Consider the following 27,427-nt stretch of genomic DNA (forward strand, 5'->3'; position numbering starts at 1 on the left):
ATTCATGTTAGGCAAGTTTGGTAAATGAGTGCTTAAAAATCGAGAAATTAAACAAAATATTTTGCTAAAACCCTTTTTTTAGTTATTTAAAAGATGGTTGATCCCTTTTATGTGGATTATTCAGATTACTGTTCTCATCTTCAGTTGTATTTGCGTAACTTTTTCGGTCGATGTAACCTCCGAACTTCTTCAAAGGATAAAATCACACTTTTTAGTTATTTTCTTATATTTAAATGCAATCATATTTAGTTATTTATTCTTCCACTTAAATCGACAATTTAATCCTGGTCGGTAATTGGAAGGCAAGCAATTGAGGTATTTCAGGGATAAGGGCTTCTGGTAATGTGTGCAAACGACAACCTAGAAAGAAAATTGCCGCTGAGTTCGAGTAAAAACTGAAGCCGAAAGAAATCCTTACTACACATATAAAGTTAATTGTTTTAAGGAAAGTTCATTTCGCTAAAAAAAATAGATTGTTGGACGAAATTTATCTTTTGAACGTTTCCATCTTCGCCTATCAATTGACTGGGAATAATGGCTTAATACGCATGGTTAAAGTACAGACGTCACACCTACAAGAATTGGCTATTAACCGATGCTTTAACCATTTTAAAATTATTAGCCAGCTTCAAGTTGGAATATTATTTCTTTATTCCATATAGAAATCATTTACAAGACTTGTTGAATGCATTTTTAAAACATTATCACGTGTGTTTCTTATTAAAGATGATTCTTGTTACATTCTATTTGCTTGTATAATAAATGCAGTGAATAATACCTACGTGTTTTCCCTTTTTATCATTATATACCTACTTTTGCACTACACTATATATAGAAAACAATTTTTATCCTCGTTTCTTTCCGTAGTCTTCCTAAATAGTTTACGAGAATTACCGAACAATCTTGGATTCAATTTTGTGAAAATGCCAAATCAGTATTTGGCGCGTCTTTTTTATCAATCACATCGCCATAAAAAAAAGTCGTAATTAGGAGGTATTAGTACTCCAGTTATCAAGGCTTATATAATCTTAGTGCATTTTTATAACAAAAGCGTAGTTTTTGTGTTCTTTATAATATTTTATTTTTAATACAAAGTGACCCACAAAATACATGAACACTCATATTTAGGTCAATATGATGTAATTACACACGTTTTACTATGTACAAGTGTTTCACGACATTAAAACAATAATAATAGATAAAAATGGACATGAAAATATAACTCAAAGACTCATACACTTATAGACATTATTGCCTTGCTTAGAGCCAATATTCCTGACTTAATTGAAATTAACGAATGACCACCAAAAAGTGCAAATCTGAACGTAATTGATATTACCATTGGAAATTTACTGTCACATTAATTTCGATTACAGACAAGAAGGGTTGTAGGCAAAAAGAAAAATCATGAAAACTTTTGTTGGTTGGAAGCGTAGAACAATATACTTCTAGAAGTATAGAGTGATTTGTGTTAGTCAAGAGACTTTCTTTTATGTGGCACCGTGACATAGGAGGCAGCGTACTCCCATTGCATGCAAGTGATTCGGGTTTCGAATCGTTTTATTGATGAATCCAAAGGAGGGCGAAACTCGAGTCAAGAGCCGATCTTTGGTTTTCATGATTTGTGTGAGCTACAACATGATTTTATTGTGGAAATAATTATATATATATATATATATATATATATATATATATATATATATATATATATATATATATATTACGTTATGAAGCCTACTCATGGAAAATGCATTCATCATCTTTTTGTGTTTTCTTTGTTCTTGTTTTGTTTTGTTTTGTTTTTGTTTTTGTTTTTGTTTTGTTTTGGGGGGGGCTTGCTTCTCTCATCAATAAGTTTTTTTTTCTATTTCCAACAGGTTCCAAAATGTACGCAAAGATTAATCCGTTACATTTCTCAGTGTTTTGTAAGGAACCCTGTATTACAGGATACCATCACTGATGACGCCATGTTGTTTGGTTCCGTGTTAAATTGCATGTGTCTGTAAACAGTTTGCAAAAATTACTTAATAATCGTGGATTCTATTCTGTACAAGTACCACAATAAAATATTTTAAAACTGCACCGATTGCATTATAACATACCCCACCCCCTATCCAACGATCAGAAACGTTCCATTTCCTGTTGTGTGACGTCGTCGTTTTGTGATGAATCATTTCGTTTGTCTAGTCAAATTCGGGGCTGCTCGGCTGTCGGTGAGAAGGTTAATTCGGTTGACATCGAATTGTTGCTGGATAGACTGCGACTTCGCCGTAGGTTAGACTGCTTCCGCCGGAACGACCGACGAAAATGTTGAATCTGATTGGAAGAGTCGTGCGTGTACTCGTAAGTAAAACCACCAATGATACCACCAAGCATCGGACCAACCCAGTAGACCTGAATGAAAAGAAGAAAAGAGGAAAATCACATTAAACAACGCTAAGATTTTTACATAATCGTTGTTGGCGGCTGATTGGAACACGTTTGATAAAAAATGATTGCGATTAGTAGAAAATATATGTTGCTAATGAATGTGATTCTTACTTGAAGTGCTCAACTGAAATTCAATCTATGATCTCGCTGTAAAACATTCATAGCAAACACTCGTCTAGTTACAACCACTGTGAATAATTCCACTTACCCTCTATCTGTGCCTAAATCTAAACGCAAGTTAAATGAACAAATTTGTTTCCTAGAAATAGACGCCAGTGAAACTCTATACCGAGGGTTGCTTTCCAACTAACTATAACATGTTCGTTTTCAAGTCAAATGTAAACAAGTTTTTGTTGAGCTTCCTCTTAAATAATAAAGTTCTATCCAAGTTTCATCACTATTGATCATTACAAAGTTTCTTACTGACCTGACACTCATTAACTCTTATCATCGAATGGTTTTCGGACGAATTGTAAAATGAAAAGTCAATGAATAAATTGAAATAGACGTATATTCAGAATAAAAAAAATCGTATTAGAATATTTGATCGGTTTGAATATTTGATCGTATAGTTTGAATTATTTCGATTATTCGAACCGCTGTTCTCATTTCGGATGTTAATCTCACAGCGTTTCGGTCAAAATAACCTCAGATTTGCTTCATGTGAATCTTGTCGGACTCGGGAATTTCAAACTGAACCATTTATTTAATCAACGGTTTTCCCTAGTGCTGTTATTTATGCGCACTCGCCTACCATGATCGTCTCACACGTGCTTCCGGGCTAAGTCCGTCTGTTGATGAAGAGTCCTCGTGCAAAGAAAAGCCAGAAGTCCAACTTATAAACAAACAATTATTTATTTATTGTTTGAGTCTACAAATGGTGCTGCTCTACTTAGACGTGTGACCCACTTTCAGCACTGTATTTTTGCTTGACCAGATTGAAACACAAGTTCCATTTACAAAGGTTGTTAGCTGAAGGCCCCAAACGAACTTGCCCGAGCTACCTCGTATCTCTCCCAAAAGTCAACTAGTTGCTCGACACTGTTCAACTCTCACTCTTCCTCCTCCTCTTCCGGGGAACTGGCTATAACAGTTTATTTTTATATTCTCTTTGGATTTCTTAACCATTGGACGCTTCAAACCTTTTGTTAGTAATCACTCTTCGTTTGCCCCGGGGTTAGCTGCTCCAAACATTTACTGTAGATAACATCTGAGACTGTCTCCATTCCTGAGGTTTACTTGAAAATAAGCATGGATATTGTTTTTCACACAAAGGCGATCCCATTCACTGAAGTACTTGTTTTCCAAACAAAAAGAATATCTCTTTTATGATCTTGCTGGTCAAAGATATGTTTATCTCTTTGCACCATGCCCCCTTTTTTTTCCAGCCAAGCATCTATCATTGCAACGTTCGCCATTCACTTGCACTTATAAAACAGAATATGTTTGCACAGGATAGAAGTCTTAAATAACATAAAAATATATGTGTGTGATGTTGACAAGCTAATCAAATACCTCGATTCCAGTAAAGCAACCGGTCCTGACGGCATTCTTATTATAGTGCTCCAAAAGCTTCAACCAGAACTAGCTCCTATACTTACAAAGTTATTCAAGCGTTGTCTTAAGGAGAAATGCTTCCCAACACTCTGGAAAACCTCATCAGTATGCCCTTTATTTAAAACTTCAGGTGATCGTTCATCTCCCTCTCAATACAGACAAGGTCTCCTGGGCGTTATGAGTAAGTTGCTAAATTCTGTATTAAATAAGGAAGTAGTCAACCTCAGCAAAAATTACGTCCTCAGTGACATGCAATATGGTTTCTGTTCTGCTAGATCTGCAGCAGATGTGTTAACAGTTATATCTCATAGGATTAGCGAATTCCACGATGGGAGAGCTTCCTTTCTAAGGTAATTGTCCTTGATGTATCAAAGGCCTTTGATAGGATGTGGCATAAAGGTCTACTCCATAAAATCTCAAGCTACAGTATAGCTGGAAACGTCTTTTCAATTATTAAATCATTTCTCTCTGATAGGTTCATAAGAGTAGTGGTTGATGGGCAGAAATCAGAAGCTCACAGTATTAATGCTGGAGTTCCTCAGGGATCACCCTGGGCCCAACTCTCCTTGTGGTCTACATCAATGATCTCCCAAATCACATTCTAAATCATTTGTAGACATTGATGCTGATGACACTACCATCTATGGCAACACTTCAAAGGCCGTAAACGACTAAGTTCGCTCTGAGTCTCTCTCCTTAGATCTTGAGCACGTGATGCAATGAGTAAAGCGGTGGCTGGTTAATTTTAAGGCATCTAAGACCAAACTTCTATCTTTCCATCAGCAGAAGGCTTCATGTTTTGACAAGCTTCTGGGCTTGACCTTTACTTCTGATTTGAGGTGGAACACCTACATCAAATCCGTTGCCAGGGCTGCTGGGAAAATGGTAGGATGGTTCTACCGTTCCAGTAGATATCTCACTGTTGATGCAATTCTCTACATGTAGAAGAGCCAAGTGCGTCCAAGGATGGAGTACTGTTGCCACATCTGGGCAGGAGCTGCTAGAATCAGCGTTGTCCTGCCTTGACAGAGTTCAAAATAGACTTCGTAGCCTAGTGGGGGATGCCTATTTCTTCTCCCTGGATACTTTTTACCACAGAAGAGACGTCGCGAGCCTGTCTTTGCTTTATCGTTATTTTCATAGCAAGTGCCCTTCTGCGCTCCGATCTCTGGTATCCCCTGGGATGACTTTCATGAAAAACACTCGTCTACCTGAGACCACTATCAAAAATTTCCCCCACTCTTTATCTGTGCCTAAACCTAAACGTAGATTCCATGAACAAAGCTTATTTCTTAGAACTGCACGCTGTGGAACTCTGTTCCGTTTCCCTGCTTTCCAACTGACTACAATTTGGTTGTTTTCAAATCCAACGTAAGCAAATTCTTGATGAAGCATCCCTTTAAGTAATCCAATTTACCAAATTTTCACTACTAACGACGACTCACATGTTCCCCTTGACCACTGTACACTAATTAACCCTATCCTCGAGTGACCCAACGGGTCTTTATTAGTGGTGACTCCTTTGTAAAAAAAAAAAAAAAAACTCGTCGTTGAATTCTTAATATCGCCCTTACTGAAAACTGAACTTTCAAAAGACTGTGACTTAAAAATGAATATTACTTAACACTTTATCCGTTGCTTCTGTAGACAATTCTATCATAAAATTGGGAGTCATAAATTAATTATTGCTTTTAAATGTTTTGATAATGTTTTGATTTACTATATAAAATTAATAGTTTCCATATTGTATTAAATTGTATACTTGTTCCACTTACATATAAGCGCATGGGTTTATACGTGACCTTTTATTTTCCTGGATTATCGCCGTTTCATGAATGGTTGTCTCGTGTGAGAGTTGTCAATGGTATCGTATGTTTAACGAGGTCAAATAGAACTTGTCATGCATAAAATATACAGTAAGATTTTCGATGAGTTTTCTTCAAGGTTTGATCTGGAGAGAGACTAAATAACTAAATTATTATTTCCTCCTTAATTTATTTTTTCTGACTTAAGAAATGAGTGACGCAGACGGACAGACATCGATAACATTCGCTTAGATTATCAGTTTTTACCTCATTAGGCCGTGTCTCGTCCGTATACCTTCCTCCGAGAGAACTGATTTTAAACCTTTGTTTCTGTCGCTCTAAAATATGTCGTCATGTCATCGTTCGACTTTGTTTTTGACTACGAATTTTGACCTGTAACCACTGTCTTTGTCACCAATCTTTTAATCAACCCTGCGAGTGGTTCTGTTTTAGAAATCCATGTTCTCCTAACATGCACTAAGAGTAATGCTTGTCAAAATTAACATTAGCGAACTTCATCGCTACTTGCTGACATAAAGTCCCGAATAAGGCATACATATATAGTTTACCATTTCCGACATTTTTTAATACGTCCACATTGTTCGTCTATCCTTACTTTTAGTGAACGGCGTGTCTCACTACTAGATGACTGCATATCACTTTCAAATAATCTTTACACAATTTATATTTAAAAACAAAGAAACTCTTTGCATTTTCATTATTCTCCTTGAGATAATATGCATTTTGGAAAAAAAGTTATGTTGTGGCGTGATCCCTGGCTTTGGTATATACTATTTAAAAGAGTCTTCGGGTATTGCTAATTTGGGCACCAGCATTTGGTATGAATTGTAGGTATAAAACTTAAGTTTTAGCTAAGGAAGAAAACGAAACATATACACAGACATGCATGAATATAAAATTGGAAATAATGAAATAATATAATAATAAGTAGCAAATGCTACCTAAAACACGAACAGAATTTCGTGAATAAAATTTGAGAAAAACGAAATTTTATAACAAGAGATAAAATATAAAATTGTTTTCAAATATTAATACAAACACGTGTTTGGTAAAGAAAGTTGGGTTAGTAGTCACTGTCAAACTTTTCATAGTGTGAATATATGCGTATGTAAGCAATATACTATGTGGGTACTATGTGGCATTATGTATGTGTACGTATTGGTTCACGTTGTTCTCATACGTGAGTCACTGAGATCTGTTCGCCTCCCTTGATTCAAAGGCACGACGAGCGGATAGCAAACGTTCTTGAGTTCTTCCGTGCATGCGCGGCTGGTGAGGTTTGAATAAAACTGATTTTGGTACTTAGGTCTTATCAAATTTTATAAGTGATTGTTGGCGTGTTATTTTGGGGAGGTTGAAATGATTTTCATTGGTTGAAAAAAAATGAGTTCACACGTTCCTGTAAAAACTTCATTGCTTTGGGGGTAAGGAGGAAAGTGAATTCCAAAGAAATGGAGAAGGGTGTTCCAATTAGAGCCCTTTGCTTCCTGGTGTTCGTAGGGATCATTTTGCGATTAAGTCGTCACAATATTCCTTGCATTTAAGCCAGACAACATTTTGGGAAAACATGGATGTGTGTGATACAACGGCTTCAATTAATACGTCTTCACTGGAAAATGATTTTTCTTCAGTTTTAAAGATATAAATAATTATTGTTGATCTACGCAGAAACGTTTTTATACAATGTGTTTTTGTATTCGCATCTTACCACTCACAAACTGCATTACTTCACTCACTTTTGTGTATTTTTTCTATACTTACATGACATATACACACGACTTACATATTGACTTATATAATTTTAAATTTTCCAATTGATAAAACGTCTAATATTTTGTTAAAAACTCTTTTCTTTGTTTGACGAGTTTGCTAACAAGTTAATTATTTGTTAATCTATGTTATATTTCTCTTTGTATATTTGTCTGTGTCCGTTCTACTTTTGCTCGAAAACTAATGGTCTAATCTAGACAAAATTTTGTATGGAACTTTGTTATAATCAGGTGCAACGAACTACGTCATCTTCTGGCATCCGTTTGATGCACAGTTAAGGATTAATAAGGGTTAATCATCACAATACCACATATACTCTAAACGTTTTCTCGAAAACTACTTGGTCGATCTAGCTGAAATTTTGTATGGACTTTTATTATGATAAGTTGTAACGAATTAAGTATTGTGGTATCCGTTAGATGTAAGGTTAGGAATCAATAAGTGTTAACTGGGATTGGTATGTAATCCAAAAACGAACACAAATTCAAAGACAATTTGACATAAAGCACTCATTTAAGTAAACGGGCTATAACTTTTGCTCGTTTTTAACGGATAAAAAGTTTAGTTCTATTTAAATTTAACATAAATTGATCTTTTTGGTTTTAATATTTTCTCAACATTCCTTTGTAATGTAGCTTGGATTTTAATACTTTCATTAGAGTATACCCATATACGCATAAAACACCCAACCTCACCTCAATGATGGGGAAGGCAAAAGCTAATTAAGCACCCTTTCATACGTCACGTCAGTTTAACAGCTTTTTGTGACTGTTACGTTACTGCCGTAGCTTTTACAACTCCTACTTGGAAAATGTCATTCTACTCAATGTTAAACAATACGTGGAAATTTAGCATGCTAATCCTTTTTTTATACATCAGCATCTAAATATTACATTTTCACAGCCATCAAAATTTTTACCTAATATTTTAGATGGAGTATGCGTAATAATCTTTTTTTTTACTTTTGTCACCTCTCAAAAATCCGTATTGCCAATTCATCGTAAAGGGCTACTATACTATTTGGGATCATGCCTAACAGGGGATTGTTGGGAGTTTGTAGTGAGATGTCCGTTCACATTACATCTAATATTCTGCGTGTTAGTTGAGTCAAGAAAACGCGTAACTGGGAGGAAATTCACAAACCTATCAATCCTAGAGAGGAAACTATTAATGGAGAGGAGCAGACCAATGAATCAAACGAGATGGAACAAAGAAAACAGGAAATAGATCAGACAATTCTGAAGATCACGTGTCATAATAATATTTATTTAAAAAGACTGAGACTAGCAACATCATATCTGCGAAAGAGAAGTTGCAGTGAAGAATAAAGAATGGAGCCAATCAAATAAAAGATATGTTTCGGCTCTTTATCAAGAATCCTAAAATGGGGCATCTCAAGTTGTGGAGATAAAGGATAGCTTCCTGTGTGAGAAAGTGTTTAGAAAGGTAGTGAAAAGTGATTTTATAAAATCAGAAAGAGCAATGGATCTAATATTGTAAGGGACGCATCCCTACTGCCTGAGTGAGTGAACTATTCCATGACGTCATTTACGTCCATTACGTCACTTTTGGGTAATGAGAACGGTTTACCAAGTCAGTCAGAGACGGACACACGGAGAGTATGGTCGTCACCAACTAGTCCAATAGTTGGGCAAAGATATTGCTCAATTTACCTTTTTCATGTATTTTCGTTAATACAAATTTATTTAACTGTTTCTGTGTTCTTCCTCGTCAATTATCGAAACACTAACACCACAGCAAATATATGAAATCCAAGAAAGATTTGGTGAAAAAAAAGTTTACAAGTCGATTTCTCATCAAGAGCAGAGCCATCCAAAAAGAATCACAGGAAGAGAAGGGACACGCCTACGATTTCTGAAAAAATAACTAAAATCATATGAAAGAAAGATATGTTGTACGCGTGCACGGTTATCAGCAATTCATCAAACCTCTCAAAAATATTGAATCGATAAAACTCCGACTACAATGAATAATTTACAATTGTGTTTTTGTTCGTATGAAATATAATGGCGTATTTAGTGTAATCTTTGTCTCGTAAATAATGGATCGTGCTTCATATTTTCCCGACAGTTAGCAGCCATATTCGTTCCTAAATCAACACGTGGGCGTTAAACGAAATCTCAGTCTTTCTCGCGATAATTTTTATATTATCTTATCTTCAATTTTGCCCGAATCATTCCAGACCGATTTTCTCAATTTATTCCATTAATATCTAATACTAGCAAATATATAATAATGGTTGAGAGAATGATATCATGACAACAGAATAGATCGACGCCCTCTTCCGACCGTTCGGAAGTAAACAGAAAACGAAAAAATCTAATAAAAAGAGGAAATAAAGATGTAGGAAGTTGTTCACTAAGGCACATAAAGGGACCTAAAATAGGATTGTTAATCAAGATGTGGCAGTGACTGGGATAAAAGGGCCGGACAATAGAAGTTAATATATTTAGAGCAGTTTTTAAGAGCGGCAATGGGTTTACGATAGTTACGGACAGTTTTGGGTTTGCAGCGGTTGAAGATAGTTTGCAGTTGAGGACAGTTTCCAGTTGGGGACAGTTGAACGCAAGTTGTGGATTGGAGCAGATCAAAATGAGCTGACGTCAACTGACGAACACGCCCTCGACAGAAGACAGACATTAGTCCTTAGAGAGTTATTTATCGTGACGGTGTCACACACGCATCCAGAGTTAAACCGATATATACAGAATGTATTGGAGACTTATTTCTCTCGAGTTTTCTTTTATTGTTTTATTTTTGATATATCCCGTCGGCAATCGCCAATGTGTTAGAAACAACGCGGTGATCAAAATGAGAAAGAAAGAAAATGAGAGAGAGAAGAAGACCACGAAAACAGCGTTGTGGTCGGCGATTGTCTAGCGATGGTGAGAGCACGTGGCTCCATAAGAACATACTACTTCTCCTCCGAAAAGTAGAGGATGTAATACCTGGGAGTATTCCCAACAAAATGCGAAGGTAATGTCTGTGAATATAGTCTTATGACAATACGACAGATATTACAAAATCCTCCCCCCAAAGGGAAATATAATACCTGGGAAGATAACTCACAACCGTATGAAAATGGAGGATGTCATTCGTTGGAGGACGGTTTTATAACAACAGAACCAATACTAGACTACCCACGCTTATTGATACTGCAATAATAGATTAAATTAGTTTTTTATCTTCGCAGAGAAATGACTAATCATAGCAAAATTTATTTGCTAGTGCTCCTTTGTCCTTTGCCTAAGATCAAAGTCTCAGGATCTCACCGATAGCAGACGTTTTATTTTGAACGAAAGTATTGCGTATAATATTTAAAAAAGATGAAAAATGTATATTACGGAATATTCATTTATTAGAAGTTTTTTTATGAAATAAATATGCAAATTAAGAATATCCAAAGCCGATCGTAGGATGTTTTCAGATTATTATATACATGGCATTTAAATTTTGTATGAACTAAATAAGTATAAACCGATTTCATATTAATATAATATGGATCCGTGGATAGGCAGGAAACTTTCTCAATTTTTTTTTTCATTTAGATTAATAGGAACAACAATAGGTAAAAACTCATTGCTTGTATTGATAATTTTTTAAAATATGTATAAGACATATTTGTTCTACAATTCAAAGTGTGGTAGCTATAACAGATAAGTTAGTAAGCAGCTAACGTTCATTACATTTAGATATAGGGATCGTATCACTCAACCGGTTGAACAGTTACTCAACTTCAATACTGACGTGTTTAAAAACACGAAACATATATAGCTATGGGTATGTAAATAAAAATATTTGTTTATTAAATGAAATAAATAAATCAATAAATAAATAAATCAAATAAATAAATAAATAAATAAATAATAATAATAATAATAATAATAATAATAATAATAATAATAATAATAATGCCATATAAAATGCATCATATAAATATAAAAGGCATAAATTCACCACAAAACGGTTTTTCGTATAAATAAGAATACAATTGTTTTGGTTGATCTCAAAAATTTAGAAAATATCAATGTTTCTTAAGTAAAGTGACAATAAAAAGTTTACCAACCAAACCAAATAAAAACGAGAACCATTTAATTATTTTTTATTTTCTTTCTTATATTTTTGTATAAGAAAACAAGTATGTGTGTATGTGACTGGATTCGAATCCCTCGACTAGCAGTAATTACCGTTTCCTTTTATGATGAAAACTGCAAGTTAAACAATTATTGCTAAAAATTTATTTATAAAATATTATCGCTATAAAGCCCCTTCAAAAGAGAGGCGTGCCTTCTTTAGGGAATTAAAATAAACGGTCAACCTTAACGCAATGAAATATTCCGATTTCTGTCGTTGAATATTATCTGGCTGATTACTGCTTATGTCCGCCTAATCAGTATCAATAAAACTTAATCCTCTTCCCTATAATAATAATCCCTGGTAGTCTAAACGTTAAATGCTAACCTACAAAATCAAAGATGACTAGGTCACGGGGTTCAAATCTCTCCACAAATAGTAAATATCACTTCCTATACTGATAAGAACGTAAGTTTGAAACATATGTGCCTGTAGGCTTTAAAACAATCATTAATGTGTATTTAAAAATGTAATCTTTACACACACACACGCACACGCACACGCACACACACACACACACACACAATGAGAGACAGACAAATGGAGAGGAAGCTTACAGATATTACTGATGCGTGAATTATTATTTATCGATTACTGATCAAAAATGCATTTCAAATTTTGTACTCCACAAATTCGTCTTACTTCGTGTGTACCTTTGTGGTTGTAGCAGTGTGTGTGTGTTGTGTTTATGTGTGTGTGTGTTGTGTGTGTGTGTGTGTGTGTGTGTGTGTGTGTGTGTGTGTGTGTGTGTGTGTGTGTGTGTGTGTGTGTGTGTGTGTGTGCCTATACACCCATGTCTGCATGCTTAAATACGCGTGTGCAAGTGTTCGTGTATCTGTTTCAGGTGGGAGGTGGGCAGAATGGAATTGTCTTGATTCACCTCGTTCTCGAGTACAACGTACCACCCGATCGATACCCAAATGTTATATTAAAGATGCCGTCGTGACCCCCTCACCCTCTAACCCTCCCCCCATACATACACGCGCATGCTAGTTTCCTCATCGAAGAAACCAAGACGCTATTCCGTCTTCTCTATTCATTTCGCTTTGCTTCAATTTTCTTTCGACATCTTTAATCGTTTTTATTCGCTTTTCGGAGTTCTCTTAGATCAAAGCGAGCAAATCGTCCAAAGTGAAAAGAACTTGAAATGAACAGATAAGAAAGAAATCACATTGGAAATAGTTTTTGTTGTTTTCATTATCGGTATGATTGTTGTACGATAACAATGGCTTTGATTGGTCAAATAAGATCAAACAAAGAATAAAAGAATGACGCGAATAACATTATAATAAAAACTTGAATTCAAAGAATGAATAATGGTATAAAAGAATGACAGAATTTATATAGAACGAATTCAAATAAAATATAAAAAAAGAATGGGAGTATATGAAATATTTAAAAAAAAAAACGGGAAAGAATAACTAAAAACAATGAAAGCACGAACGACAGAATGTAAATAATGAATGAATAAAAGAATAAAAAAAATGAAAATATGAAAGAATAGAGGTAATAAATAAAATTTCGACAAATAAGTAAGAGTTTAATTTAAATAATTATAATCAAGGAATTAATGGAATGAATGACAATATTGATAGTAACAAGTAAAAGAATTTAAAATACATAATTCAAAGAAAATTAAATAAAAAAATCGAAGAAGAATACACTATATATATATATATATTTATATATATATATATATATATATATATATATATATATATATATATATATATATATAGGGTGTCCACAAAGTCTGGCTACATTATATTATACACACACACACACACACACACACACACACACACACACGTATATATATATATATATATATATATATATATATATATATATATATATATATATATATATATATATATACAGGGTGCCCACAAAGTCTGGCTACATAATCTACAGGATGCTTTCACAAAGTCTGGCTACATAATGTAGACAGACTTTGTGGACACCTTGTATATATATATATATATATATATATATATATATATATATATATATATATATATATATATATATATGAGCAAACAGTTAATAAAATATGTTAAAAACACTTTCAAATGAGTTAAAAACATATTTAATCTGAAAAGGAAACACTAGATAAATGGATAGTCCTTAATCCGCGGAGTTTCGAAGAAATGCTTTCCTTCTCATCAGAGGGTAGGAATTAGCAAAATGCGGGATCGGATTTTGCATGCAGAAGTATTTGATGAAACAACAAGTAAGTCAAATATCTTACTTGAAAACAAAATAAGTTAAACAGGGGGAATATGGTAAAGAAAAAGGTGATTACACATGAATTGATAGTCTGGTGGAAGATAAAAAAATCCAGAGACGGTAAAATCCAAATGTAAAACTTCAAGAACGTTAAAAGAATTCCCATTTATATATAATTTTCATTTATATATATATATATATATATATATATATATATATATATATATATATATATATATATATATATAAGCAAAGTAATTAAAAGGTTGCCAACATCTATATTATGGACGTGTATTTTTTTAAAACTACTTGAAAGCTACTCAACCAATCTGGCTGAAATTTTGTATGGGTCTGTTTTTATGATAAGGTTCAGCGTATTAAATATTATAGTACCCGTTGGATGCACATTTAGGGAATAATAGGGGTTTATATGGATTTGTATTTAATGAAAAAATTACCACAAATTTAACCCTATTCAACCATCAGTTTGGTATAAAGCACTCATTCTAGGTCAACGGGCTATAACTTCGACTATAAGTTTAGTAAATATATGTATATATATATATATATATATATATATATATATATATATATATATATATAGAGAGAGAGAGAGAGAGAGAGAGAGATAGAGAGAGAGAAAGAAAGAGAGAAGGGGCAGAGAGAATGAGAGAATGAGTAAAACAATAAGCTTAAAACCGTGACAGAATGGAACAATTTATTAACAAAATACATTAATTATTGCAAAGAAAAAGCATAAATTTTAAAGTTTTCCATTCTATTTCTAGGATAAAAAAAAAAATTGTCAAAATAGTTTGTCAAAGAGAGGGTCTTTTCAGAAGAAGGAAGTATTTATTTCGACTAGAAAAAGTCTTGTTGGTGAAAAGAAAGAAGCTTAGTTTTAGAGACGTTGAAATTAATAACAGTTTTTCTTCCATTGAAAGACGTGCTTCAAGTTTGAGGAGAGAAAATCAAAAAAGATCTTGATCATCGAATTATTGCAACTTCTCCAATGAATGTCAGATAATGATTTGAAAGATAATTTTTTTAAATAAAGAAGGGACACGGAATGAATCCGGATGAAGCCACGCTAACATTGATGCTTCAGACGTTTGCCTGTCAATAACTTTTATTGACCTATTGGAGAGGAAACATTTGGTGGTTAAGATATATTTCATGGCTAACGAGCTTTGTGTCAGACCCTATCAAGAGCTATCACCCAAGAAACGAAACCTCTATTGATGGATTCACTGATCCTGTGCGATATTAGGACAAAATCCGTATTGCTTTTTACTAAGTAAATTATTTTGGCTGAAGTGGGTGATGAATTTTTTATTAGAGATTCGAGCAATTTATTCATAGGAGACTTATCGGTCTGTGCTGTGTTATTTTTAAATAACGGGCAAATTAATGAAGTCTTTCAACATCCTTGGAAGTATGTCTCCTTCAAGCAACGATCGAACAGCTTAGTAAGCATAGGATCTATTTCAGGTTGCAGTTTCATAAGTACTACAACCGAAATATTGTCAGGACCAGCTGCCTTCTTAACAGTTAGATTCTTGACAAGTTTGGCGACATCGCGGATAATTATTCGGATTTCGCTTAGAATTTTTTCGATCATGGGGAGGAATTTCTGATCGCAAAGCGTGAAATCTATTATATTATAAAATTCATATCGACTTGCTTGGGCGATGAAATTTGGGCGATCTAGAACTTCCAGTTTGAAAAATTCTGTGCAATTAAATAAAAACAAAGCCATGAAAGCTTTTTTGTTTGATCGACAAATTTTAGCGTTTAAAATATGCAAATAAAAACAAAACTAAATCCCTTCTGATTTTTTATCGGCATTTTAGAAATTTAATTTGTAATTTCCATTACAAGTTGGGATCGTTTTCAAACAAATTACGATTTAATGTATTTTATATATTCTATAATTGACAGTTTAAAGACGACAAAATTACTCAATCAGCTTGCCCAATCGTTGAAACAATATAAATAGATGTTTTTTATCAATTTTTGTTCAATTTACATAATTTTACGACCTAACCCAGCGTAGTTTAGCTCCTAAAAAGAAATCAAAGACTACTTTTCTTTTCTTCTTCTTTTTTTTTTTTTAATACGTTTCAACGGCTTTTAAAGATAATATAGGAAGAAACTTTTTTTAAAATTATAAAAATTTTACATTTTATATTAGGGAATCACTTTCCTGTAAAATTTAATGTAAAATTAGCACATTCGTCTTGGCCACATATCGGTAAACAAGACATGTAATCGTTAGTATTTTTTCAAATTTGATGGTGAGAGGGACGAGCAAAGAGAGGGAACGGGTGGGTTGGCTCATAAATTCCTAACATTTTTAAAATACGTAGAAACACTTCAAAATGAGGAGGAGATTTTTTCTTTTGAAAAACTATGACAATTAAATATTACTTAATTATTATTTCCCGATATTTTAAGGCTGTTTACAAACAACAAAAACTAGGGTATCCATGTACAATCCCTCTTTGTATTTTTTTGTCTTTTTCAATTTATTCAACGGATTTCAACGGATTACACCCTTCTTATGTAAAGGATTTTTTTCATTTAACTTAAGGACAATAATGTTAAAACCTTTATTATCCAATGTATTCCGTATTATTTTCCCTGGTCGCCATGTTTTTTTTCACACGCAGTTAATATTTTCACGTTCATACATTAATTCTGTATAGTCAATTGCCCTTTCAAACACGTTAAAACATCAGCTTTTTTATTTATTTTAAATAAAAATAAAAATTATTCTAAATAGAACTAAATGAAAAAGTTTTAAACTGTTCTAAAAAATCCAAATGAAAGAAAAACTAAATAATTAAATGAAAACAGATAAAATAAAAGTTTGTTTTTAATTAAAGACTCGTACTAAAAACTTTCGTCGAACTTGTTTAATAAATATTATATTTAACTCTGCAATTTGCGTCGCATACATTTCCAGAAAATTCGTTGTCAGGCCCAAATATCAAGGGTTTTTTTTTGTTTCTTTTAAATAAAAATTAAAATAATTTTTTTTCACAGGAACTTACAACAAGAAAACAAACATACGAAATACGTAGCTAAACTGGCCAAAAAGTACGCTAATGTCTTACTAAAATAGAGCTATCTCCCTCAGATCAGTGACGACATATCCAACAGCGCCGGCAAAAGTTATAGCCGTTGGCTTGCAATAAGTGGTTTCGTTAAGAGTCACACTTCTTTGCTTACAAAGCCATTCGGCCAAAGTGACGTCAGACAAATTTTAAGGTTCGGATGACCAACACTTCATATAATGTAGCTTTTTAAGCAAATATAAAAATAGAAGTTTGTGGTAATTTTTTACTTTGTTTTCCATCTTAATATTTTCTTTTTTTTGTTTTTGTTTTCCACCTTAATATTTTCCTCTTTGTAGATTTTCAGATTATGCTAAAAACGAATATCGCATTTAAAATTTCCGCAAATAAGAAGTTTTCCGGATATTAAAAAATGTAATTCTTTATGTTAAAAGTAGTGGCCGTTGTTGTACGCGCAAGCGCGCATTTGCTTGTCATAATTAATATACTCCCTATTCCATAGCTAGTCATAACATATACTCACCAACGAGTCACAGGTAGTCTAGTTTGCTATAAAGTTTTTTGCGAAATTTTATGCTTTATCAGATGTTGAAGATATCAACTTTGGTAGATTAATGATGGTCCATATAAGGGCTTTTTCTATCATCCTTTTGCAGCGGTTTCTGGCAATTCTAAAAGAAGACTGTTGAAAATTCATAACTAAAACTTGGTGGATAATGAATTAGATTGAAGTTTGTTTATACCGAATATGATTGCATTACAGAAAATATTGTGAACCTTTTAAACGATTCCATGAACTTTGGTAGCATTGGTTTCTCTTTTGCTAGTGACAATTTTCGTAGCAACAAAGCTTCTCTTACCATCAGAGATACATTGACATGTTTATTCGTGCTAAGCATGGTGTTGGGATTGAGGTTAACTAACATGTATTCAGCTTCTCTGATGTCAATCTTTCCAACTGGGAAAAGGTAGTATTAGCTAGAAGATGTGGGTATCCTCCCACTTGGGATGATAAAGAAAGTATTTTGCCCAATTCGAGGTATTCCATTCCAAACTTAAACATCATGAGCCTACGTCGAATGACGATGTTTTCTATATGAAGGCAAGGTTAGCTGAACTCGCACATAGATTCGCTAATTTTCCTATCAACTCTCAAGAGTTCGCATGGAGCAAAATGGATTATCAGGCTATCAAATTCAAGATGAATAAAATTATTTGCATCATTAGACCGGATAAAGGTGCTGGGGTGGTTGTTTTTAAAAGCAATGATTACTAGGGCTAGAATAACATCATATTCTTTTCATTGTTTGGACTCTCGAGTGTTTATCAGTTGATATCTTATATGCTTTTATATAGAGTGATGTAGTTCTCGGTTGATTAACTGTGTCTAACTGTGTCGGATATATACTCGAAAGTCAAAATAATGAAAATAATATGCTGTTGGCATAGTCCTAATGATTACAGTGTGAAAATGTTAAATATATTGAACGATCAAACTTGGTGGCACATTAACCGACAACACCTCGAGCACTTAAGCAAAATTTAAACACGTTTTCTTTAACTAAATAGAAACAAATTTTTTTTTAAGAATAACTATGGCAGAATCCAGTCATTGTTTCACAACAATCAAAAATGTACAGCCTACCTAAGATCCACAAGGATGGGGTCCTCTTAAGGCCTATTCTATACATGATTGGGTCAACCCAACATTAGCTGGCCAAAGTGTTGGCCGATCCTGTCTGAAAATCTTTTTGCGAAAACTGGATTGTAATTCGCAAACTTTTTATGTTCGTTAGTGTTACCAGCTGATTTACAAACGTCCCTTTGATGAAAATATTCAGTTATGTGCTATGTTTTATCGCAGCATTTTAAGCCCTCTTGTTTTTCCGAGGAACATTTTTCTCGAACTGATGGAACCGGGCCCCTAAGTCGGTCAGTTTTAATTTCAATAATGAAATATATCAACAGGTTTTAATTTCAATAATGAAATATATCAACAGGTTTTAATTTCAATAATGGAATATATCAACAGGTTGATGGTGTAGCAATGGGCAGTCCTTTGGTATAATCATCGCGAACATTTTCCTATGCTTTCAATAATTTCATTATTCACTCGGGTTCGAAATTAAATAATCTCCACCCAGCACTACAGTTTACCATGCAGGAAGAGCATAATGAATCTTTACCGTTTTATTTTATTTTTTTTTTTATGTCTTCGTAGAAAGGACGGGGAATGAGTCCACTATCATAATGTACAGGAAAACGACTTTTACAGGCTTTTATATTAGTTGCTCCTATGAATAGAAAATTAGTTTAATTAAGAGTACCTTCATGATATGGACAGGCAGCAAATTAGCAGCTGAACTAAAGATCTGGGTTTCTTATTTAAGAATTGTTTCCCCGGTACAACATTTCTTTGTATATCCATAAAACAACTTGTGAAATTTTATACTGACATTTTCTTTGGTCCACTTAATTGTTCAATCTACTTGTAGCTGCCCTTTATTAGCTTTATTAATTCTATCAGCAAATGATTTTCTGATAGAATTACGTCCGCTTCGCCCCGTTGTTATTATGCAGTACAGCCCTGCGTGGTATTTAGAATGACAACTGCTTTCTCAGCCTTTCAGAAAGATGTTCCTCCCATATTTGATAAACGTTTAGTAATCTATGAATTTAAATGTCAAACTGAGGGTGACTATGTGGGTACAGCTCTTCAGCGCTTGCGGGTCAAGGTGGCACAACACATTCTTTCTCGTTTTCGTAAGTTACAGACGTTTAAAAGAAATATATTGACGACCGCATCCGGGTGTTTAAGGAATACATCCAAGCATTTACAGAGCACATCCGGGCAATCACCGATTAACAAGTCAGCATTTGCTAGACAATAAATCACGCGGTGAGACGTATTCGAATAGCTGTTTCTACATCATACACAATGCCGACTTCAAACATCAGTTTAATACTCTGGAAGCCTTATGTGAAATCCTTCGCTCTGTAGGCAAAAAGTTAGAATTATTTAAAGAACTCAAAAAAATAAAACAATACTAATGCCTTCATTCCTCAATACATATATATATTTTTTTTTGCTATTGCACGCAGATACAACGTCCCTTTTCCGATACGCCATTTGTGTTATTGGCGATGGTGCTCCATTTCTTTCTCACACGATATATTTTTCTTTACCCTATTAGACTATTTATTTTAAACATTATTCACCGGCGATTTCAATCTTGAAAATGAGTTGGTCGAAAGATACTTCAAATGTAACCTTTTTATTCAATTAGTATTTTTTTTACAATTAAATATCATACGATTTCATTAACTCGTCCTTCCTTTTTTTTACCTTATTCTATGCATTAGTTATCCCCGATTAGTGTCTTCAAGAAAATAAATAAAGTCATGTCGAATGGGGGATAACTAATACATAGAAAAGAGTCGAGAAAAGAAGGAAGAGTTAATGAAAACGTATGATATTTAATTGTAAAAAAAAAATGGTGAGAGCTGCCGCCTGTCAACGCGATGGCTGTAGGTTCGATCCACGATAAAGGTGCTAGTCTAGCTGATGAGTTGTGATACAACGAAACAATACTGCATGTGGATAACTATATATATATATACACATAGTTATATATATATATATATATATATATATATATATATATATATATATATATATATATTGCATAATATGAAAAAATATTTACTTGTCTACATTCTCGTTTTATAATTGCTTTTGCTAAAATGGGAGAACAATGTGACAACACGCACACAACGGTCAACGGTTTTGCCGATAAAAAATGTCCGTCATTAAGAATAGAACTATCAAAATAAAACGAGTCGCCGTAGGTCACCATCAAGCATATAATTGGTCAAATCGATAGAGGCGCTCTCTGAAACGAAAATATCCACAAAATAACGTCATGCAACGCCAACCACTTGCCCCATCGTTTGCAACAAATAGCATTAATAAACCGACAGATAGGCACCTAAACGGAGGCCAAAACATACAGCTGCCAAAATATAATCGTGGCAACACACAAAACGATGGCGACCACAGACGGTTTGTAAGTGATCTCAGTTAAAATGATTGAGGTGATTTATTTAAATTTCTTACTGAGTAGCGTTTGCATCGCTGAACTGGTCTGTTAAATCATTTCTTTTCTATTTTATGTTCGCTATTTGCTATCTTATATGATTCTTTTGTGATGTCCGTCCGCCAAAACATGTTATACATGAGGTGGCAGAAAGATCGTGCACACTTTGAATGGATATAAAAATAAACACAACTCTCTCATATATATATATATATATATATGTGTGTGTATATATATATATATATATATATAATTATTTTTTTTACTATAATAATTAAATACCTACAGACACTAGTGTTTAATCCTTTCGGGATTCTTCAGTGCAGGGTGTCACGATTACTACCAGTCGAACGATTCGAACCCCGCGACACGAGACATCTCTGGCTCGATTAGCGGAGGCCGTATCCATTCGGCTACCATTAATCGTGTGAAATAGCGTTGAATTTTAAACATTTTTAATTTAAATGTTCATTACGTCAGACAGACAGTGATCAAATCGTTATACGATGATCTACGCATAAGAGCTAAATTGACCGACTTTTAATTCAACAGAAAGTGCTCAACGATAAGAAACGTATTTCGTAAAGGGGCTGTCATAATCATTTTTTTTACTATAATAATTAAATACCTACAGACACTAGTGTTTCATCCTTTCGGGATTCTTCAGTGCAGGGTGTCATATATATATATATATATATATATATATATATATATATATATATATATATATATATATATAGTTGAGTTTTTCTCGCTCTAACGTTTTCATTAAAAGCTAACTTTTCCTATTTAAAAATTATTAAAACAAACTTTTTAATATACTCATTCATGGATATGCGAGTGACTTCATAAATGTTAACTAATTTGCATATCTCTTTGAAAAAGAATCTAATTAATTAATCATATTACGCTCAGTTCTATTCATGTATAGTTTCTACATTGTGCATAATTGCGCAGTATTTAGGATAAAAAATTTCTAGCAAACGTACATGCATTTTATATATATAAATGGCATCGTCTGTGTGTGTGAAAAGTCTCTACCAAACTACTCTGTCATTATTTGGTTTACAGACTTGAAACTTGATATATAGAGGATTTGGACCTATGGAGCAAATTCGATTTAATTTTTATCCGATAAAAATAGCTGCTAGGGTGTCAAAATTGTCAAAAAAATTGAACTTGGAAGGTGGGAGTAGATTAAATCTTTTACTTCTACCCATGCGCCAATATACATTTATACGTTAAAGTCGGTTAACTTTTTAAGTTTTTTTGTCCATCTGCTATTTGATAAGGACAGTAACGAATAACGTTGAATAGCTACATGTTTTTGCTTCATGTTTTTTAGCTGATGGTACCGAAGTCATTTTTTGTTTAATGTTTGAAATCACTATTACATAGTGGCTACTTAAGATATACTTTTTTCAGTTTCTCTATCTGATTACCACTACATATTTTCTTTTTTTTACACAAGAATCACCAATTATCAATGCCCGGAGGCCACTCGAGGATAAGGGTTCATGGGTATACATTAGTCAATGTGATTCTTGTTCTTCTTTTATGTTATTGCGTTGGCATCAATTATATTCATATTCTCCGATTGATAAATCTGTAACCGAAGCGAATATTGGCAGTGTATATAAGTGGAGCAACCATCACATAAGCTTTTTTTCCAAATATAATCAAAGTGGACAACATAGACTTTTACCTCAACACAGTCATTGACAATCGTCAAAGTATGTGTGCGTGTGTGCATAATTTCTCCGGGTATTTTTTTTTTTTTTTTTTTGGTCGTTGTTATATTGAAGATTTCTCGACTAAGAGTCTCCATAAAACAAGAAAAACGTTGATCCTAATGCATGCGTCCCCCGATCCCAGATTTCTATTGACTTTTTTCAAAGTCTAACGTTGGAAGGTCACCAAAATTAGTTGGTATTCTCATCAACGGAAACTCACAGCATTATCAACAGCAGGAGCGCTCACTTTCTAAAAAGGCGATCATTCTAAATCCATTGTCCTTTTTTTTACCATCTTACATGCTGTTACAATCTATTGGCTCCTTCTCACTCCTCATTGCTCTCTTTCTTTCTCCTTCTCTCTCTCTCTCTCTCTCTCTCTCTCTCTCTCTCTCTCTCACACACACACACACACACACAATGTATATACATATATATATTGATTTTTTTATTGATCATTATTTCATTATTTATATCTGTGATTTTGGCTCTTTTCTTTCTTATACCTCTCTCTCTCTCTCTCTCTCTCTCTCTCTCTCTCTCTCTCTCTCTCTTTATATATATATATATATATATATAGCATCGAGGTGCGTTGAAAAGAAATCAACAAAGAGCTTGATCGCAAATGTGAGAGCAAAAACAGAACTTATTTATATAAAAAGTAAATTTGTAACATATTTCAGAGCCGTACCATTGTTTCATTGCAGTGAATCTGCATTTAAAAGGGCTTTTTAAAATCCAAACAAATGACGAGGGGCTCATTAAAAGAAAAAAAAACAACTCGAATAATGGCCATTATTTGAGTTGTTTTCTATTTTTGTGGATTTACATCTAGGAAACTACAATGATACAATTATTGAATATATATATATATATATATATATATATATATATATATATATATATATATATATATATACAGGCGGAAAAAAATTATTTTTTTAAACTGAGGCGAACACCAGAATATTTCAATTAAAAGTCAAATATAAACAGGTAAAATTATAGAGGAATAAAAGGCGAATCAAATGAGGCATAGATTGTTTAAACTGTTACCATTAAATTTAGCTCAAATTTGCAGTTTTTGAAAAAAATTACAAATGCGGACGTTCTTTTTGGCGTCATTGTATCTATATATATATATATATATATATATATATATATATATATATATATATATTGCTTTTGAGTGTTTTAATGATTTTAAGCGATTTTAATCGTCTTTTTATCGTCTTTTCATTTAATCTCGCAATATTCATTTTTCAATTTCATTTTTTTTTTTTTTTTACTACTCGCCTGAGGATGACCAATGGAGGTCGAAAACATCGCGATTATGGGAAATTTCTTTTTTTACTCGGAAAAAACGTTCGGAAAATAGTCCGACAAAGAGAAAAGGAGGATTACAAGAAAAACAAGCAAGAGTTATATATTTATATATATATATATATATATATATATATATATATATACATATTTATATATATATATATACATATTTATATATATATATATATATATATATATATATATATATATATATACATCTATTTATAATTATTATTTACTATAATAATTATTAAATACCTACAGACGCTAGTGTTTTATCTTTCGGGAATCATCAGTGGAGGGCGTCACGATTAACGCCATATTTATATATATTTATATATATGTATATATGTATATATATATACATATATACATATATATATATATATATGCATATATATATATATATATATATATATATATATATATATATATATATATATATATATATATATATATATATATGCTCAAAGAGTCAAGGTTTTAATTATTTTAACAATCAGTTCTTTCAACATATCAAAACTTCGGTACACTTTACAGACATATTTCGTTTGCGCAGAGCAATCAATATTTTTATGTCCATATTGAATGCATTCATTAAAATAAAATAGAAATTTTGCTTAGGAAGAAATAAGCATGATCATATAATGTTGAAAATGAAGCATATTGAAAAATTCAATATTTGCATAAAATATTAATTGCACCACGAAAACGAAAGATGCTTATAAAATGTACCAAAATTTTCTTATGTCTAATAGTTAAGATGAATATAATCTTGGATCTTTGAATATAGATATATTGTTATTCATTTATATATTCTTTGTTGTTATATTCAACACATCTGCTCAATTTCAAAAATGCAATTTGGATGTGAGGACACTTTAGAAGAACGAGGTGCTATAAAATTCTGTTTTAAACTTGGAAAAAATGCCGTAGAAACGTATTGAATGATTCCGGCTGCTTTTGTGACCAATTTGCATGAATCCAGCATCAGTTTTTGAGTGACATAAGAGATTCAAAGAAGGTAAGGAGTCTGTAAGAAATGATGAGAGATGTTGGAGGAGTAAGGAAGCCAGAACATCAGAAATTCATGAATAAGGACCGCCGTACGATTATATAGAAACAATAAGTGCACAGTTTGATGTTAGTGTGCGAACTGTATACACAATTATTCACAAGAAACTGAAGATGCGAAAGATGTGCGTGAATGCACCAATCTACAAATCAATCCTCGTCAGAGACTATTTGACCAAGATGGGAATCAAGACAGTTCTTTACCTGACACGCTCAGACAAGAAGACTTACATAGGGCTTTCCAAAAGTTATTGGAGCAGTGAAAGTGCATTGAAGCCGAAGGAGATTACTTTGAATGAGACTAGAGTTTCATCGTATCTATCAACATAAGGGCACATACGAAAAAGCCTGGAAACTTATTAAATGAACCTCATATATATATATATGTATATATATATATATATATATATATATATATATATATATATATATATATATATACGCATCAAGTGAACTTCAAACCAAATCACAGCCTAATATTAGGAAAATAAATAAATATTTTACTTGCTTGAAATTTATCACAAATATATTTCAGAGGTAGACTTCATCTTCTGTGTGTTGCTTTGTTGCTTTGTTGTTTTTTTCCTTTTTCTTCTTCCTTGCCATGTTGTAAATTTGGTGAAAGAAGTCTGTTTGTATAGAGCCGCGCGTTGTATCTGGCGGTTGTATTTTGAAATGTTTGAACTGTGCGATGCGTATTTTATTTTATTCAAATTAAAACAACGTTTCTATTGAACTCTCATTCTTGACGTTATTCTCGCGTTACCTACGCACAGTTCAAAACATTTCAGAAATTATATTTTTTTCTGACAAAAGAAACGAGTAACGCTAAGATTTTTATCAGCAACGTGCGAAAAGATTACTGCACTATTAGCCTTTCGTAGAAAAAACTATTAACGTTTGATTTCTAAATATATTTTTTAATTATACACTATTCAAAAACGGCATCGATTAAAAAAAATTTTTTTCACTATAACCAGTAAGATTTTCTGTTTATTAATAATAAGTTTTAATAGGCAATCTTTCACATTTTTTTCACGAATCTTGAAAGATTCAATCTGAAAAAATTTCAAAAATCGCTTAAAACTGTCACATATAAATAATAAATAATTTTTTAATTTTTGTAAAACTTAAATAATTTTAATATATTTTCCAACGTTTTTCTTTTTCCGAAAAAGCGATAAATTCGTATAAATCGGCAACGTTTGTGGCCCAAAATGAAATATATTTTATCTCATCATTTCAGTATAGTTAAATATGTAGAAAAACTAAGACGTAAATCCTCCCCCCACCCCCCAAAAAAAAACAATTCTGATAAGATTGCGTTAGGATAATTTTTTGTATATTATTTTATATTATTTCAATTTATATATAGTTCGGCTTTTTTTTTTAAATAAGTCTGTAAAAAAATAACGAAATTTATCAATTATTTGATTTATGATAAAATTTTTAAAAATTGCGTTGTTTTCATTGTTTACAACAAAATATGTAGAGATAACATTAAGTTCCAATTTTCCCGTTTTTAGCTTTTGGGGGAATTTTTTTAGAATCTTTCTTCTTGAGAATACCGCAAAAATTACAATGAATCAATTTTATTTTACAAGTTTTACTGTTAGTATTTGTTATGGGGGTCGAAATTTCCGCCTTTATTATTGTCATCCATATTAATGTGTCGTTTGTTTAACTCGGAAATCTATCTACCCATCTACTATGATATAAAATAATATGTATATATGAGAGAGAGAGAGAGAGAGAGAGAGAGAGAAAGAGAGAGAGAGAGGGAGAGAAAAAGAAAAAGTTTCCTATGGATACGGAAACGAAGGGGCTTATCATTTTGGAAATTTCATACGAAGTATTTTGTCTGTTTGAGAGTGTTCTTATTTATGTTGGTTTTGTATCGGAATGCATCCGATGAGTATCGGAAATCGATAATCGAAAAAATCCGATTGAAGAAGGAAATCCGATTTTGGCCAAATTAACCTAACATCACAAATGCATATGAGAATTTTTATCACCGCAGGAGTTGAAAGGCCCAGCCTATAAAATAAACTATAGGTTCTTTTATATGACAGAGGCGTGTTTGAAATAAATGTTTATTTTAGAGCATAATTGAACCATGATACTTGACTTTTGTACGTTTAATTTCAAGTGAT

General features: G+C 32.7%; 1 protein-coding gene across 1 annotated transcript in view; it reads right to left on the minus strand.

The window, feature by feature from the left end:
• LOC145254906 (aquaporin AQPAe.a-like) overlaps positions 1 to 27,427 on the minus strand; it is a 247,235-nt gene that overhangs the window by 426 nt on the left and 219,382 nt on the right. Inside the window, exon 3 of the mRNA XM_080113847.1 lies at positions 1 to 2,394. This exon is cut by the window's left edge and continues 426 nt beyond it. Within this exon, the coding sequence (XP_079969973.1) occupies positions 2,188 to 2,394 (207 nt within the window). The 3' untranslated portion in view covers positions 1 to 2,187. The remainder of the gene's footprint in view (positions 2,395 to 27,427) is intronic.

The sequence above is a fragment of the Euprymna scolopes genome, chromosome 30 (assembly GCF_053919585.1).
Source record: "Euprymna scolopes isolate OS-2025 chromosome 30, ASM5391958v1, whole genome shotgun sequence".
Taxonomy (NCBI): domain Eukaryota; kingdom Metazoa; phylum Mollusca; class Cephalopoda; order Sepiida; family Sepiolidae; genus Euprymna; species Euprymna scolopes.